Here is a 16766-nt window from a genome sequence, read left to right on the forward strand (position 1 = left end):
CGCGGCTTAATCACCACCGCCCGTCTCTGCGCTCAACAAACACACTGTCCAACACGCGCCATCCCTTCTGGCGCAACCGTTTCGACCCGCGCCTAGTCTGATCGCATTCGTAACTGTCAGCTCGCTCGCGATACCATTGCCTAACCACCTTCTGCCATCGTTGCAACTGCTTGTTAGAGACTCATCGCCAGATACGACACACATCCTAGGTAGGTTTGCTTGACAGTTAGATAGTTGAATTTCTCTGCCCCTGGCTACCAATTGCGCGTCTTGATGGCCATTTTGGGCGACTGGCGCCGTAGCCGCTGCCTTTTTTGAACTTGATTTGGACAACATGACCGCGACGATGAGCCCCATCCTACCCTCTGCCGTCACTGCAAATTCAACACCTCTCCATGTCAACTTGCTTGGTCTTTTCTGGGACTATTCGTCGCGAGTCCTGGCTGCGTCTCGTCCCGCGAACTGTAATTTGTTGACATCGCGAAATTTGCTCGGACGTCTTGGCACACAACCAATATTGCCACCGCTCTTGTGTAAAGAAAGGAATGTGTAAGCTAACTCATTACGTGTCGTTAGACTGTCGAGTCGGACTCCAGATCTGACCGTTCAATTTTTTAACTCCTCAACACCGACTTCATCCACTGGAGATCCTCTGGAACCACATTCACAATGGGTTGCGGAATGAGCACAGAGGACAAGGAGGGCAAGGCCCGGAACGAGGAGATTGAGAACCAGCTCAAGCGTGACAAGATGAACCAGAGAAACGAAATCAAGATGCTTCTTCTTGGTATGGTTGAGCCCTGTTGATCCGCGACATTATCCACATTGCTCACAATAGTTTCTAGGTGCCGGTGAATCCGGAAAGTCTACCATCCTCAAGCAGATGAAGCTGATCCACGAGGGCGGCTACTCTCGCGATGAGCGGGAATCCTTCAAGGAAATCATCTTCAGCAACACAGTCCAGTCCATGCGCGTCATTCTCGAGGCCATGGAAACCCTTGAGCTGCCCCTCCAGGACCAGCGCATGGAATACCACGTCCAGACCATTTTCATCCAGCCTGCTCAGATCGAGGGTGATGTCCTGCCGCCTGAGGTTGGCACTGCCATTGAGGCTCTCTGGAAGGACCACGGTGTGCAGGAGTGCTTCAAGCGCTCGCGCGAGTACCAGCTCAACGACTCTGCCAGATAGTGAGTGTTTGCCTATGCTTGCTGCTAAACTGTACGCCAATATACTAACAACGATACCAGCTACTTTGACAACATTGCGCGCATTGCCGCCCCCGACTACATGCCCAACGACCAGGACGTCCTGCGGTCTCGTGTCAAGACCACCGGTATCACCGAGACCACGTTTATCATTGGCGATTTGACCTACCGCATGTTCGATGTCGGTGGCCAGCGTTCCGAGCGTAAGAAGTGGATCCACTGCTTTGAAAACGTCACCACCATTCTGTTCCTGGTGGCCATCTCAGAGTACGACCAGCTGCTCTTTGAAGATGAGACAGTCAATCGTATGCAGGAGGCCTTGACACTGTTTGACTCCATCTGCAACTCTAGATGGTTCATCAAGACGTCCATCATCCTCTTCCTCAACAAGATTGACCGCTTCAAGGAGAAGCTGCCCATCAGCCCCATGAAGAACTACTTCCCCGACTACGAAGGTGGCGATGACTACGCTGCGGCTTGCGACTACATTCTCAACCGCTTCGTCAGCTTGAACCAACATGAGACCAAGCAGATCTACACCCACTTCACCTGCGCCACCGACACGACTCAAATACGCTTTGTCATGGCAGCGGTAAACGGTAAGTCTTGCTCTCCACTCAATCCGCGACATGTCCTTTGATTATAGACGCTAACATGTGCCATAGACATTATCATCCAGGAAAATCTGCGTTTGTGCGGTCTGATTTAAGTCACGCACCATGCAGTCGTCATGTCATATTCTCACATACGGGGGCGCACTGGTTGCTTTTTCCTTTTCTTTCCCTTAATCCATCATTGTGGCTCTTTTTTTCTTTTCTTTTCCTTCTTTTCTTTTCTTTGTCTTTTTTCCTCTACTCTTGTCCATTTTCCATACCATCAATACCCAACTGAACCTGATCCATGACCTTTTTTTCTATTTTGCCGACTGGATGTTTGTCCTTTGCTGGATAACGTGGCTGCAGACACCATTGTGGCCTGTTGTGCGAGGGCTCTTTTTTTTGTGGTGTGTTCTGTCTGCGCAGGTTCTCTCTCCTCTTTTTTCCCCTACTTCTTGACTCCTGTTACTGTCGCGTTCCTCTCCATTCGGTGTTTTCTTCCCTTGTTCTGTTTTTGTTGTTTTTTCTTTTTACTTCTATTTGGTTGGGCGCAGAGAGGTGCTCGACGTAGTGGTGGACGGTCTCTCTGTATGAAAAGACGAAAGTTTTTCTTTATCTATTCTTTACTACTTACGCTATTTTTTTCCCCTTCTCCGACTCGGTGGTAGTTTACTCGCCATATGTTCCTCAAGTTGTGATACTCTATGAATGTTCAACGCGTAGTCTTTGTTCTGGGTAAATGTGATGGGTTCGGAAAGTGACTTGGATCGCCCCTGATTCCTTGTGGTAACTGTGGCTCCGTCCGTCGCTTAGCGACATGCAGCTGGTCAGCTCTAGTGAACTACGGCTGTGCAGCTACTGCCGCCGTCGTGGGATCCATACATATCACATGGAACTATGACTATAGAGGGAATAAGATTGCCTGTCTGTCTGTCTTCGCTGTACATACACAAGCGGTTAATCAAACCTGTAAATTCAGGATCCGGCACTATCCCGGGCTCCCGGCCGGCAATAAACGAGGAGAGGCAGCGCCCGAGCTTTGAATCTTGGCGTTAACGCAGGCAGTGGAGCTTCCAACGGCACCATCACCCCGCAGATGCGGATGCCGGGCGGGACAGTCAAAGCACCCAAAGAGCCAGTCTAGTCTGCGTCGCCGAGACGGCGGCGTGCCAAGGAGAATAAACTCCAAGGCCGCTGCGATGCGCCGGGGGGCGGGGGGGCAGTAATCTTGTAGCTAGCTAGAGGACAAAAAAAAGGGAGGGGGGAGAAGAGCGCGAGAACGGCTGACAGCTGCCGTCGACGGCGGGGCAGTTGGCTACAGCCGGCCGGCCGGCACTGCGTACTCTGGTGTATTGTGTCGATTGAACGCCGGGCCGCCTTTCGCGGCGTGGTGTATCCCGCCTCTCGGCCACGGGCAAGCTGCGGCCCCCATTTATTCACAGCGAGGCCTGACTGCCGCACCGAGTGTCTGTATCCCATATGTATGCGTGTAAATGTACCAGACCGAACGTCCCCTTCTCCTTCTCCTTCTCCTTCTCCTGCGCCCTGAACCAGCCGCCGGCAGCTGTCACGGCTTCAAATAACCGGCGTCCACCTAAAAAGAAAGAAAAAAAGAAAAGAAAAAGTCCCAAAGGCACGTCGTGTGCTAGCAGCTGGCGACGGAGCGGCGGCGAGGAGTGAGAGATAAAAAAAAAGGATAGTCTCGTTGAAGGCGGGGGGACATTTTTTCTTCTTCTTTTCATCGTTTCTTGGTCTTTGATATTCCATGTATCATCGTTTTGTCGCCCTTGAAGAAAAGAAAAAAACCTCGCCGGTCATAAACATACGCCTAAGTACACCCGCGCGGTCATGACGAACTTTAGCATTCAAAGAACAAAAAGAACGAAACATCAGCCATGAAATCCCCTACACAAAAAGCACCGAAAGACGACAGCCTCGAATGAACAAAGCATGAACCGCCCGGTTGAACACCAGATAACACGAAAGAAAAAAGCATTGATAGAGAGCATAATGACACAACAGCAATACTCTCCAGACCCTCCACTCCCGAACATTCTCTTCTTCAAGCGCCGCCCACCCCCCATCCATCCCCCGGCCTACATGTTCATCGCCGCCGGATCCGGCGACCGCAGCGACTCCAGCTCCTGCCGCATCTGCACCGCCTCAGGCGACTGCAAAAACACCTCGTACTCATGCATCCGCAGCGCGAGCTGCTTGGCCGCCGCGTCAATCGCCAGCAAGTGGCGCGCGCGCGCCGAACCCTCGCGTACGTCGCGGAACGCCTTTTCCACGAGCGCCGTCGCCTCGTCGTCTGGTCCCGGCTGCAGCGCCGCTGCCAAATCGGCCCCGACCATGCTGCCGGCGCCGCCGCCAGTGCCGCTTCCGCCGCCGCCTGCGCTGCTGCTTGTGCCAAAGGCCGTGCTGCCGGGTTGTAGGAGCAGGCTTCCTTGTGAGGACGCGGGTAGCCGCGAGGCTTGGCTGTGGAAGGCGGACGGGCGATTGTTGTGGAGCGCGGGCTGGTGGGCTTGCGGGTTGTTGGTTTCTGGGAAAGGGAAGAAGGTGGAGTGTTAGCGCGCACTGTACAGTCTACGAAAGGGAGGCGCAGAAAATCTTGGGGGCAAAAACGGCTGCCCTGGCTCGACTCGGGTCTTCTTTCGGCTTACCATGGAATGAGCAGCGCGAGCCGCTGGCGTTGTACCAGCAGTTGGCACAGCTGCCGCACATCTGACCCTCGACAACCACACACATGTTCCACGGCCCGTGGCCCTTGTGGCAGTTCTTGCACGCGCTCGCCGCCTCGTTTCCGGCAATATGCGCCAGCAGCGCCTCGACATTGCTGCGGCGCCCGAGATTCAGTGTCTGGTCCTGGCGGCGCTGCACCGCGATGCGGCGGCCCGACTGCGGCGCCAGCCGCTTGCTCAGTGTGCTGGCCGCGCTCTCAATGTCGAGGTTGGTGTAGCCGCTGGCGCGCGCCAGCGTCTCGGCCGTGTCAAAGTTGCTGTCGGTCGTCGGGCCGGGCGTGGTGTCCATGACGAGGTTGGCGGCGGCTGCAGCGGCGGCTGCTGCGGCTGCCGCGGCGCCCATGCTGCTGCCCGTCTGCATGTCCTGCAGCTGGTCCTGCACGGCCTGGTCGAGCGTGCGTGCCGCAGACGCAATGGCGCTCTGGTTGTCGACGGCGCTGAGCCGCTGGAGCTCCGGGTGGATGGTCGGGTCGTTGGCCGAGTTGGCCAGCAGGTTCGCTGCGGCGCTGAGGTTCTGCAGCTGCCGCTGAGTGTCTGCCGCGTCGACAGCAACAGCCGCAAGGTCGTGTTGCTGGTGCTGGTGCTGGTGCTGCTGTTGATTTTGATGCTGCTGGTCGTGATGGCTCTGGTGCTGCTGCTCATGATGCACCATAGCCGCCGTGCGCGCGTCAATAGTCGCGTTGGCAACCTCAGCCGCCATCGAGACGGCATCAGCCGGCGCCGTCGGGGCCACCGCGACGCTGACGCTGACCGCGTCGTCCAGCGCGTCTTCGCCGTTGGCGATGCGCTCCAGCGCGTCCTCGAGCAGCGGCGACGGGCGGCCGTGCGCGTGGACGTGGCGCCGCACGGGCGGCCCCGGCTTGGTGATTTTATTAGCCGTCGAGGTCGTTGGCGCCGATGCGGATCCCGACGCGGATGCAGCCGACGATGACGTGGCGAGCGACGGCGTGCGCGTGCGCACTGGCGAGCGGGCGGCCGCCGCGGGGGCTCCGGGGCGCATCGACATGCTTGGGGAGGGCCGGCGAGGTGGTGGTGGAGGCGGCGGCGAGGGGGGGCAATGCAGACGGGTGAATTGAGGGGAGGGGGGAGGGAGAGGAGTAATTCGAAAGGATAAAGCGCACGTTGAAGGGTTTTTTTTCCCTCTTTTTGTTTTTCTTCTCCTTGCAAATAAAGCTCGGGAGTTAACCGTGACAAAAAAGAAAAGATGAACAAAAGGAGAAGAAAAGAAAAAAGGCCGACGAGACGTTGTTCGTGAACTGTGGCACGCAGGGGATAAAAAAAAGTCTATCTCTCTTTACTCTGGTCGATGAGAAGGAAAAAAAAATAATAAAATAAAAACACCAAAAGGTCCGGCGCGGAAAAAAAAAAAAAAAAAGGGTAGCTACCAACAACTGGAGTAGAAGAAGAAGAAAAGACAGGTACAAACAAAGCTCAGCAAGGCTGGCTGGGTTTCTCTCTTCTTCAGGGTCAAGGGCTTTCATCTGCACTAACCCTTATTTGCTGATTCGGAAATGGAGGCTGGCCCGCTTTGAGGTGCCTTGAGATTGGCACTCGGTGGAGATGCGGTGCATATGTATACAGACATATGGCCTCCTACTTCAGTGCGTAAACCCTTGTGCAACGCAGAACTCAACACCACAAATCAGAAGAATAAGTCCAAGGAAAACCACCAGTGCTTTTTTGTATGTTGTGTATATACATCTAAAAACCAACTGATCCATATGTACGCGTAAATGTATCTATTCCCAGACAAGAAAGAAAAAAAAAAAAACACCACCTCACACTCTACTTTTGTGTTGTCTACACACACAAAAAATGAAGAAAATAAAACATCTACTCCGTGGACGTCGGCGTCGGCGGCCCGGCATACGCCAGGCGGCCCTTATCCAGGACGACCGAGAAATCCGCATCCTTGACAGCCTCGACGCGATGCGCAATGGTAAAGACGGTGCTGTCGCGCAGTTCCTCGCGCAGCACATCCTGGATGTAGTAGGCCGTTTCCACGTCAATCGAGGCCGTGGCCTCGTCGAGAATGACAATCGGGCTGTGCCGCAGGACCGCGCGCGCCAGTCCGACCAGCTGCCGCTGGCCCTGGCTGAGGTTCTTGCCGCCGCTGTCGACGGGCGACGCGAGCGTGAACGTGCCGGACCCGCGCATCACGCGCTCCAGGATGGCCGCGCAGGCGGCGTCGCTAAAGACGCCGGCCGGGTCGAGGTTGTCGCGCAGCGTGCCGGGGAAGAGCACCGGGTCCTGAGCGACAAAGGATATGCGCTGCCGCAGGATGTGCTTGTCGACGCGCGACAGGTCGATGGCGCCGATCCAGATGGAGCCGGGCGCAGAGGGTGCTTCGGACTCGGCGATGGTGGTGTCGAGGAGGGACGGAGTTGTTGGCTCGGTGTCAGAGTAGGGCGCTGTCGTCTCTGGTGCTAGGGTAGCCAGTAGGGCCAGGGCCAGTGTGCTCTTGCCCGAACCTGTGCGCCCAGTGACAGCGACAGTGGAACCAGCGGGGATACGCATCGTAATGTTCTTCAAGCTTGGGTCCAAGTGCGGGGCATATCTTAACGTGACATTATCAAAAACCACATCGTCGGTTGGCAGGGGCCACTCAGACTCCGGCTTGATGTCGCCCTGAGGCTCCTGGTCAAGGTCCAGAAGCTCAATGACCCGCTCCACCGAGACAAACTCCATCTGGAGCTGGCCATATCTCCGGCACAGCACGTGTGTCGTGCTGACAAAGTTGGAGGCGGCTGCGAGTACAAAGCCCACAGTGCCTGAGCCATGCGATCCCAAGACAGCAGCTAGGGTCAAGGTGAATGTGGCCAGGGCAGACATAGTGTCGAAGCGGTTCTGCAGCCACGCCTGGAGGGACCAGTAGAAGTGGTCCATTTGCTGAAAGGCATCGGTCGTCTTGATGTTGGCGTCGCGGAAGTGCCCCTGAGCATGGAACGCACGCACAGTCGTCAGGCCTTCGACGAGCGTTCCAAAGTTACTCATGAGTGGCGATAGCGACACCATTTCCAGACGGCGCAAGGATTGTGAGCACGAGAGGAAGCTCAAAAACACTAGCACGAAAATCACAGTCATGATGATGGCGAGCACCAAGAACGCCGGCGCTGTCATGGCGATCACAAACATTGCCGAGGTCCAGGTGACACCGTGCCAGACGCAGTAGAAGATGTTGGCGGCGACCGAGCCGTCGACGCTGCTCATGTCGGACGTCACGCGGTTCATGAGCCGGCCGACGGGCGTCACGTCGAGGAAGCGGAAATTCGACGTCGAGATGCGGTGCATGGCCTGGCGGAAGATTGTGCGGCCGGCCGTGTATGAGAGCGCGAGAAGAACAAGGTCGGGAATCACCTGGGCAATCACCATGATTAGGGAGAGAATCGCGAACCAGTACAGCCACGGCTTGACGTTGGCCTCGGGCGAGGGGAGATTCATGTACTGCTCCAGGAGAGATTTGATGTCAGGCATATGGTGCGAGTTGACGGAGCTGGCGTGGTAGAAAGTATGCAACTGCACCTCCTGCGCCGCCTTGTATCCCTCGCCCCAGATTTTCAGAAAGTAGTAGTACAGCACATTTACACTGCGGTAAGTCAGGAAGCCGATGATGATGGCAGACCACCAATACAGTTTCCCGGCCTTGATGTATCTCCAATACACGGCGCTGACGACGGAGCCATGTGTGCGACGTTCGTCTTCAATAAACTTGTCGGGAATGGCGTCTTTGAAACGCTCATCCTGTGCGTCTTCTTCCTCGTTGCCAATCATGCTTGATGATGATGATAGGGGAGGCGACTTTTTCATAATCGAAGATCCTCGAGATCCGGAAGGAGAGTTTGTCCCAGACGTGGTCCGCGATGAGTGCTGAACCACCTTGCCTTCAATAATTTCTAGTTCCTGCATGGCATACGGCTTGACCAGCTCAACGCGGTGCGTAACAATCACAATAGTGCGACCCCTCATCAAGTCCGTGGTTGTAAATAGCTTTTGCATGATACTCTTAGCCGTATGGTGATCCAGAGCCGCCAGCGGATCATCGAGCAGCAGGATCCTTGCATTGCTGTAAACCGCCCGCGCCAGAGCAACACGGGCCTTTTGGCCGCCCGAGAGACCAATGCCGTTCTCGCCAATGGCCGACAGGTCGCCTGCCTTGAAGCCGGCCAGATCAGGCAGGAGACAGCAGGCGTCGAGGACAAGGCGGTAGCGCTTCTCGTCAAGGGGCGCACAAAAGAGAATGTTGTCTCGGATGGACATGCTTTGCAGCCATGGGATTTGCGCGCAATACGCCATCATTTCGCGGGGCACAGACACGGAACCCGCATGGCGGTCAAGCTCGCCAAGGAGCGCATGCATCAGAGCACTCTTGCCACTGCCAACCTTTCCATACACTGCCGTCAATCCCGTGGAGCACGAGATGTCAACTTCCTCCAATACATTGTCTGTGCTTCCAGGCCAGGAAAACTGCGCGTTTTTAACTTCAAGGACAGCGGGCTGCGTAGTGTCAATCTGAGTGTACAAGCCGCCACCGACTGTCTCGCGGTCAGGCTCAGCCATGAAGCGCTCAATTCTTCCCATGGCTACCGCAGCATTCATCATGGTGGTGATGAGATCTGGGAGCTGGCGCAGGCTAGACTGCAGGATGGTGAATAGACTCAGAGCGGGGAAGGCAATGTCAACGGTAAGCTTGTTGCCACCAACAGCGGTATACGCCCAAAAGGCCACGACGGGGAAGGTGTATGCTGCGGCTCGGTTGGTCATGGTGATGAGCTTCATCAGAAGCCCGTTCCAGACGCGGAAGCGGAGCTCTTTTTCCCTGACGGCGAGGATTTGGGAAAGCCAGCTGTCCTGCCAGTCATACCAACGCAGATGACGCAAAGACTCGATAAACTGCGAGACCAACTGTAGTTTGGAGTCACTGATACCTCTGCGTATGTTCTCCCACGAATAAATAGTCTTGAGAAGCAAGGCATTGGAACACTGTGCAGTAATCAGTACAAGAATACCAATCAAAGAGGAAGGGCCAAGCAAATGCCAGATGAGACTCGTAGATATGATGAGGTTCAATGGAAAGGTAATAATCTCCGCAAACTCCCAGAAACGTCCCGAGATCTCGTACACGTCGTTGCGCATCAGGTTCAGAATCTTTCCCGTCGAAGCCGGTGCATTCTGTTCTTCCTTTTGCTTTTTCCGCTCATCGACCGATTCATCGCTGGCATCGCTGTTAACCTTTTTGCCGGGAAACGTAAAGGCCTTGCGATTAAGAGTCTTTTCATAGATCATGGTGATCATTTCACCTCGCGACCGCTCGTAGGCACGTCGGCAGAACCAAAGAGAAAACAGCTCGGATTGCGCACATGCTACATTGGAAATTAGAATGAGCACAGCGTAGACGACCGCGGCGCGTACGTTTTCACTCGGGATGCGAGAATCGCTAGGCGATACATCGGAAGCGGCTCCCAGAGTCCCCAGCAATAGTCGCAGGAAAACAATGGTGCTGAACGACAGGCCTGTTTCCACAAAGGCCAGGAGCGTGGTAATGACCAGATCTAGGCCGTTCGCCTTGAGCAGGCGCATGATGATGCTCCCCTCGAGATTAGCAAAGTACGCATGGAGTCTTGCGTGCTGGAACTCGAGCGGCAGCTTCCACACATCGTCACTGTTGAGCTGGCGCAGGTTGCCCAAGGCGATGAGCGGGTTCATCCAACGTACACTCATCCACTGCCACATTGTGAAATTATCTTCCGGGCTGCGCTTCTCAGCAGACGGTGTCTCAAACGGCACCGCAATACCGTTGGAAGCGGCCCACTGCGGGCGCAAAGGTACATGCAGCAGATAAACAACTATGCAAAACGAAGGCAGCATGTTAAGAAGCCAGCCCGACACTACACTTGGGCTCTGAAGATCCACGGGCATTCCCAGAAAGACGGCCAACTGAGTAGCAAACAGACAGATTTGAATAACGAGTAGCCCAAGAGGGAGGCCATAGTTGTAGGGAAGAGTCCAAGCCCACAGGGCCGTCACAAGCTAGAAAAGGTTAGCAGAAAGGTCGCCATCTCCTAATCTATGCAGACTACTAGCGACTCACCATCGGCACAAGGCTCGATATGAAAATGGCAATCTGGTGATGTAAGTACAGCGCCACCGCCAGTCCAGCGCCGAGCAGCGACAGCGCAGCCAGCGGCCATCCGGGCGCAAGAAACAGCCGCCTGAAGCGGCGCGGCTGCGGCGGCTCCCGGAGCAGCCGAAGCTCGTCGTTAAAGTCATCTGCAGCAAAGTTGCGCATCCATAGGGGCCGTAGCTTCCAGGCCCGGTGGAGCGGCAGAAGAGCGAGCACTCCGAGCGCTAGGACGGCAGGCAGAGCGCTGAGCACCGGCAGACAGTCTGGGCTGAATGTTGCTTGGTATGGGTTCTAGAGCAGAGAAGAATAAGGAGGAGAAGTCATTAGTTAGCGAGAGAGACTCTTTTTTTTAATACTCTTTTTGTCGGCGCTGGTTTCGGACTACTGGAAATGGCCCATTTTCTTCTGCGCGGCACGGGTATATGGCATAGTTCTGGCGCTTTACCGGGAATCTGCCTGAGATTTACCCGATGCACGGCAGGTGCGGCAGATGCAGAGAGCAGCTGCTCAAATAGACTCGGAGGCGGGGCCGAGGCCGGGTCCGGGGCTGGGGAGAGATAATACGTACCCATGCCCGGCGGAAGCAGCGGGAGCAGGCTTCGGAGGCCATGGCGGGGGAGACGGAGAGCTGGGGAGAGGGGGTGTGTTTTTTTTTCGTTCTGTTCTTTTTTTTGTTTTATTTGGAGGGGCCGGGTGTGAAGAGAGGAATGAGGGCGAAGCGGCGAGGTGGCGGCGGTATCTGAAGCATTGAAGGCCAATGGGAAAGCAGAAAAAGGAGAATGCGATGCGGTGGTTGCAAAGGACCGACTGGAAACTAGAGACTGGAGGAAGACAGGAGAGAGATAGGCGTCAGTCCGGGCGCAGGCTAGAAGAAGGACCAGTTGGGAGAGGCAGATGGGGGAGCGTGGGCGTGGTAGCGGTGGCCAGCGCCATGATTTATTTACACATGTGTGTGCAGACGAGTATATGTATGAACATGTGAGTTTGTACATATATACATACATGTGCCTACATATGTATGTATGTACATACGTACGTGTCTGCTCTCTCCCGGCCTTGCTACGCCGACCGCCTTTTTGCGTTTCCGTCCATGTAGCCCTGGTTGGCACTGGCAGACTCGGTCTTGTGACATGGGAACGCTGTGCAGTGCTGAGCTGTATGCTGGACATTGGCTGTCTAGCTGCGAATAAACGGCGGATTCATGAGCTAAACCTAGCAGGGCCAAGGTTGGTGGAAGACTCGGCGCGTTGGGTGAGTCTATACCCAGATTTTCTTTTGATATATTTCCTTTTATTCCCTCTTATTTCTTTGTGGGTTCTTGCAGTAATATCCGGAGTTGTCTGTCTGGCTGTAGCCATGTATAAGCAGACAAGCGAGCCGTCTTCCTGGCGGAATTACATATGTGCGCAACTATCCAACTTATCCGTCTGAGCAAGGACATATCAGGGCCGCCGCCTCCTTCATCTAGTTGCCACAATCTATCTATATACCCGTGCTGGTGCCGACGCTTGTCCTTGGCTTGGCCTGTAGCACAACATGTTCTAGACTTATCCTTCAAGTCTTGGACACTGCTCCTTGAGACCAGCCGGCCGTCCTCCGCATCAGCCCTTGGCACAAACAAATATATGCGTAACATGGTGATGGTTGGCTAGTCAGTGCTTTTTCAAACAGACAACCCGCCCGCTCCTGGGCAGTCTCCCAGCCACATCCCGTCTCCCGTGCATGTAGCAAAGCGACGTACTGCGAGTTAACCGGTTACTTGTGCCAAGTAATACATGTATGCACGCAGCCCCTCTGCGTGCACGTGACATCCGTTCACCTCACCTCACCGACATGCACCTGCACTTCTTGCATTCAGCCGTGTCCCCTGTTACGATATGATATACAAGCATCTCTGGGTTGTTCTGTTTGTTCAATATATTTGATTGATTGCAGCTTCGCTTGGCTGCGTGTGTGCGCGTATCCAGATGCACAGCCGTGATCCAGGGCTGGTACGGAACTCGCAAGCTAAATAGGGGGTATAAAGATGAAATAAACATACAAGAGGTATACAAAAAAAAATCCAAATCCAAATCTGCCATCTCTTGCGTGGAAAAAAAGAGAGACGGCATTGTGCTGCCAAAAAAAAAAGGTTCGTGACGCATGGGTTCTAGCCTGTCCTACCCAGGATGACAACCTGTGTAGCATCCGTATAAGAATCCTAGAAAGAAAAAGAACAAGAAAGGAAAACAGGGTCTGCGAAGATGAGGATCCGATAAACGCCGCGCTAGATGAAATGAGTCCCCAGAAAAGAACAAGGAATAAAAGCATGATGCAAAAAAAACGGTGCAAGTGAAAGCCAGGCAGAAAGACAATGACTTGGAGGGATATAATAAAGAACAAGAAAGGAAATCAGATAGCCATCCAGGCTTACTGTCGAGTCACATCTCCCGACTCATGGGCCGGCGACGACGGACCCGGCGCACCATCGTCGCTCTCAACGCGTGGGTGCACGCCGGGCCACATGGGCGGCGCCTCATGGTGAGAGCCACTCATAGCCGAGCCGGAGCTATGTACACGCTCGTAGGTGCTGGGTGACATGGTGCTTGGCAGTGAGTACGGGGGGTGTGGGTGCGGGCCAGCATGGTCTGTGGCCGAGATACTGCGTCCCAGGACGTCTGAGTGGACAGGCTGCTGTTCGATTCCCAGCCCCGCGCTTGCTCTAAAGAGAGAGTATACAGGACGGCTTGTTGTTTGCCGGTCCATGTCCTGCTGCCGTTGCTGTTCTTCCTCTTCGTAGAGCTGCTGGAGTGGTTCGCCCATGCGTTGGGGTGCAGGAATCTCGTATGTAGGCAGCTCCTCAAAGTTGTTTTGTGGCCGGAAACGTTCACGGATACGTTCAGCCTGTGAGACAGCAAACTCCTCAAAGCGGCCACGAATATCCCAGCGGCCAATGTCGTCATGGGTATTGTGTGAAGAGTGGGGCTTTTCGGCCTGGTTGTTGAAAATCTGAGCGCTGTTATTGTCTTGGGCAGAACTGCGACTGAGTATTGGTGTCGTAATGTTGGTGAAGCTGGGCATACCGAGCCAGCGTCGGCGGCGGTCATCATTGGAGCTCTCGGTGTTGTTGGCTTCGAGATCGGTGCTGACGCCAGAGGCAAAGGTTAGTTCGATGGGGGATGTGTCGATAGTGTTGGGGCTGTGGCCATGAGAAGCAGAGCTAGTGTTGGTATTTGTGTTGGTGTCAGGAGTGGTGTCTTGCGTAGTGTCAACATCTGGGTCGCTGGTGTTGATAGGCAGAGCGGGATGTTGATCATCGACTGTCCATTGGCTCCGTGTGGGACTTGATCCTCTGGAGGAAGGTCCATCCTCGATTACACGCTCCATGGGGGTTTCCACCTGGGTTGGCCGGCGAACAGTGTAGACAGTACTGCTGGCACTCGTAGTATCGGTTCTGCTGATTGGGGTCACAGCAACGGGTGGTCGTTGAAGCCATTCTGAATCACCTAGAGGAATGTCTCGGTGGGGTGCGGGCACTGTGGTGGTGGGGGGTTGGTCGTTTCTCCTGCTGAGGCGTCTCAGTCTGCGTTGATTTCTCAGTGCTGAAGACCACGTTTGCTGGGTTTTAGTAGTGGGGAAGCGCTTTTCGCTGTTGTCATAATCGGTTCCACTGGAGCGTTTTCTGCGGTAGACGGAGCTAGACGAGTCAAGCATTTCGTCGCCGTCAAACACTTCACGACCGAGAATTCCATCCTTTTTCTCTTCGCGTTCCAGGGCTTCAATACGCTCGACCCATTCCCATACAACCACACTGGCAGCAGCAGCTCCGACCCAACGGACATAGTCACCCCAACCCGTAAACTCGGGGTTGACAATATCCATGATGAAGAAGACAACGGGAATGAGGATAGATACTAGCGACATCATGGCCATGAGGATCATGTTTTTCATAAGAGGGTGGTAAAAGGAGTAGCGCTTTTTCATAATGGCGTAGTAGATGACCCAAGCCGCGTATAAGAGGCCGAGGGAGAGTTGGAATAGATAGCTGAGCGCAGGGATGGCGTCGACAAAGGTTCGAGGGTGTGTTCTCGAAGAGGCGGTGCTATTGTATTTGAAGCTGTCCAGGGCGCTGAAGATGACGTCAAGTATAATGAGAGCAAATGCAGTCCATTTTATGATGACCTTTTCGCGGTGGCGAGGAAAAAGACGAATGAGTGTTTGGGCCTGAGCCAGCCAGAGAAAGGTGTCGGAGATGAGGCGAATGACTTTGAGCTCGGTGCCGTCCATGACCTCGAACTGGAGCTGCTTGGTGTTGAGCACGCCGACTTCGTACTGGCGTTGCGCGACGTCAAAAGTGCTGCTAGATGCGATGGTAAGGGATATCGCGACTGAGATGGCGGCAACTTTTTGTAGCCACGGACGGCCGCCGATATTTATGCCGCCTGTTGAGCCCGAGGTGAAGCCGCCGCGTCGGCCGAGATATACGACGCCACCGTCGAGGAAAGACCGCGGTGTTATAAAGAGCATGATGACTAGCATGTAGGCAGTTACTGTGGTTGCGGCGAGGGCGTACATGACTGGGAATTTAGAGGCGTAGAAGGGGTCGTTCATGTCGGTACTGGATGGTATTGTGACGGTACTCGGGTCGACTGTAGATCGTGACACTAATGGTCTGATGTGGGAGGGGATTTGTGAGTTTGAGCACTCGAGCACGTACGAGGCAGCGCGCCCGAGGTGTTGTATTATGCGTCCATTGGCGTATGATAGGACGTAATTTTCGAAGAGGATTGGTTGTGAACAGTCAACGGCTGCTGTCGGGGTGTGGCCGAGGCCTATTGAATCTAGCGATGCCATGGCGGCAATATAATGTGTGTGGGCTCCAGCGGTGGTTATTTGGCTGAGCTGAAAGGGTTAGTTTGAGCGAGCAGAGAGCAAGAGCTTTGTTCAATCAGTGAGGCACCGTACGGCGCGTAGAAGCGGTAGTAAAAAGCCGCTGGAAATGTATATATGGCAGTAAACAGCGAGGAAAATATTAGAAAAAAAAAAGAAGAAAAGTGGCGAATGGAGAGAGCACGGGGGATCTCAAGGGCCCGCCATGGGACAGAAAGACAGGTGGAGATTCGGTCAACCAAGCACGCTGGGAATACGATGGCAGATTGGGGGCGACCGGCTGCGACTGGCTGTGTGTGGTTGGATTGATGGCGAAGACGTGGTCGTATGGGTACTGGCAGTGATGGAAATGAAGATGGAGCGGCGACGAAAAAGGAAAATGAACAGTCGGAATGCGCAGCGACTCCCGATGCAGACGGGACGGGTGTGGAATTGAGACGGAGTCGATGGGAGGCTCCTCGATAGGGAGAGAGAGAATATAATGTGGTGGTGGTAGAAGGCAAAGCGGCTTTGCGTGGAGGTTCAGGACAGAGGTTTATCGACTGAAGGCTGCGTGCAGCAAGCGAGGGCTTTTTTTCTGGGTGGAGGGATTTTGGCAAAGGGCGAAATGCGAGTTGATCAAGGCGTTGCGGATGAGACGGACGAGAGTAAGACAGCGAGAGCGAGAGAGAGTCGGAGGAAGGGAGACAAGGTGATTCGATTCGATTGGGGAGAGCAGAGAAAGGCGGCGGCAGGTCGGTGGTGGGGAAAAAAGGCGAAGAAGCGACTCGGCGAGAATTCAAGATCGAAAGTGAGATCGAGATCAGAGTGTCAAACAAGAGATGGCGACAGCAGAACAGAAATCGGCTTGTGGGCAAATGGCGGATTGATTGATTGAGATTGATAGTGGAGGGAAAAAAGGAGAGGAGGAAAAATGGGCACGAGAAATCGGGAAAGCAGGGGCGCGCCTCTTTGAGCGTTCTTGGCGGGGTTTGCAGGCAGTGGAAGGGAAAAAAAAAAAAAGGAACTAAATTAAGAGAAAAGAAAAAGGGAATTTAAAAAAAAAAAAAAAAAAAAAAAAAAGACTAAGAAATCAACGTCTCAAAGCTTGTTCGTCCTGGTCTAGTTGTCTTTTCTTCTTTCTGACGACAAACTCTTGTCTCATCTCTTTTCTTCGTCTTCTTCTTCCTGATGTTGTGCCTTTGTGTTCTCTGGCCTCTGACGGGCTGTTTTTTTATTACTCTCTTTCTTTCT

General features: G+C 54.2%; 4 protein-coding genes across 4 annotated transcripts; 1 reads left to right on the plus strand and 3 right to left on the minus strand.

Annotated features, from left to right (window-relative positions):
• Nucleotides 1–669: 669 nt before the first annotated feature.
• Nucleotides 670–1915, plus strand: BROUX77_003010 (uncharacterized protein; the record flags this gene model as incomplete). Its single annotated transcript, XM_073747615.1, has 4 exons — nt 670–787; nt 846–1188; nt 1249–1805; nt 1872–1915. 4 exons carry the CDS (start codon nt 670–672, stop codon nt 1913–1915), a joined length of 1062 nt encoding a protein of 353 aa, XP_073608092.1.
• A 1983-nt stretch (nt 1916–3898) lies between these two features.
• Nucleotides 3899–5549, minus strand: BROUX77_003011 (uncharacterized protein; the record flags this gene model as incomplete). Its single annotated transcript, XM_073747616.1, has 2 exons — nt 3899–4344; nt 4466–5549. 2 exons carry the CDS (start codon nt 5547–5549, stop codon nt 3899–3901), a joined length of 1530 nt encoding a protein of 509 aa, XP_073608093.1.
• Nucleotides 5550–6376: 827 nt separating this feature from the next.
• On the minus strand, nt 6377–11274 carry BROUX77_003012 (uncharacterized protein; the record flags this gene model as incomplete). The annotated part of the gene is made up of 3 exons (XM_073747617.1): nt 6377–10570; nt 10632–10955; nt 11233–11274. The coding sequence occupies 3 exons, from the start codon at nt 11272–11274 to the stop codon at nt 6377–6379; spliced, it is 4560 nt and encodes a 1519-aa protein (XP_073608094.1).
• Nucleotides 11275–13073: 1799 nt separating this feature from the next.
• Nucleotides 13074–15497, minus strand: BROUX77_003013 (uncharacterized protein; the record flags this gene model as incomplete). Its single annotated transcript, XM_073747618.1, has 1 exon — nt 13074–15497. One exon carries the CDS (start codon nt 15495–15497, stop codon nt 13074–13076), a length of 2424 nt encoding a protein of 807 aa, XP_073608095.1.
• Nucleotides 15498–16766: the final 1269 nt, after the last annotated feature.

Source organism: Berkeleyomyces rouxiae (genome assembly GCF_048999995.1).
Source record: "Berkeleyomyces rouxiae strain 22BRR77 chromosome Unknown BrBRR77_ptg000002l, whole genome shotgun sequence".
Taxonomy (NCBI): Eukaryota; Fungi; Ascomycota; class Sordariomycetes; order Microascales; family Ceratocystidaceae; genus Berkeleyomyces; species Berkeleyomyces rouxiae.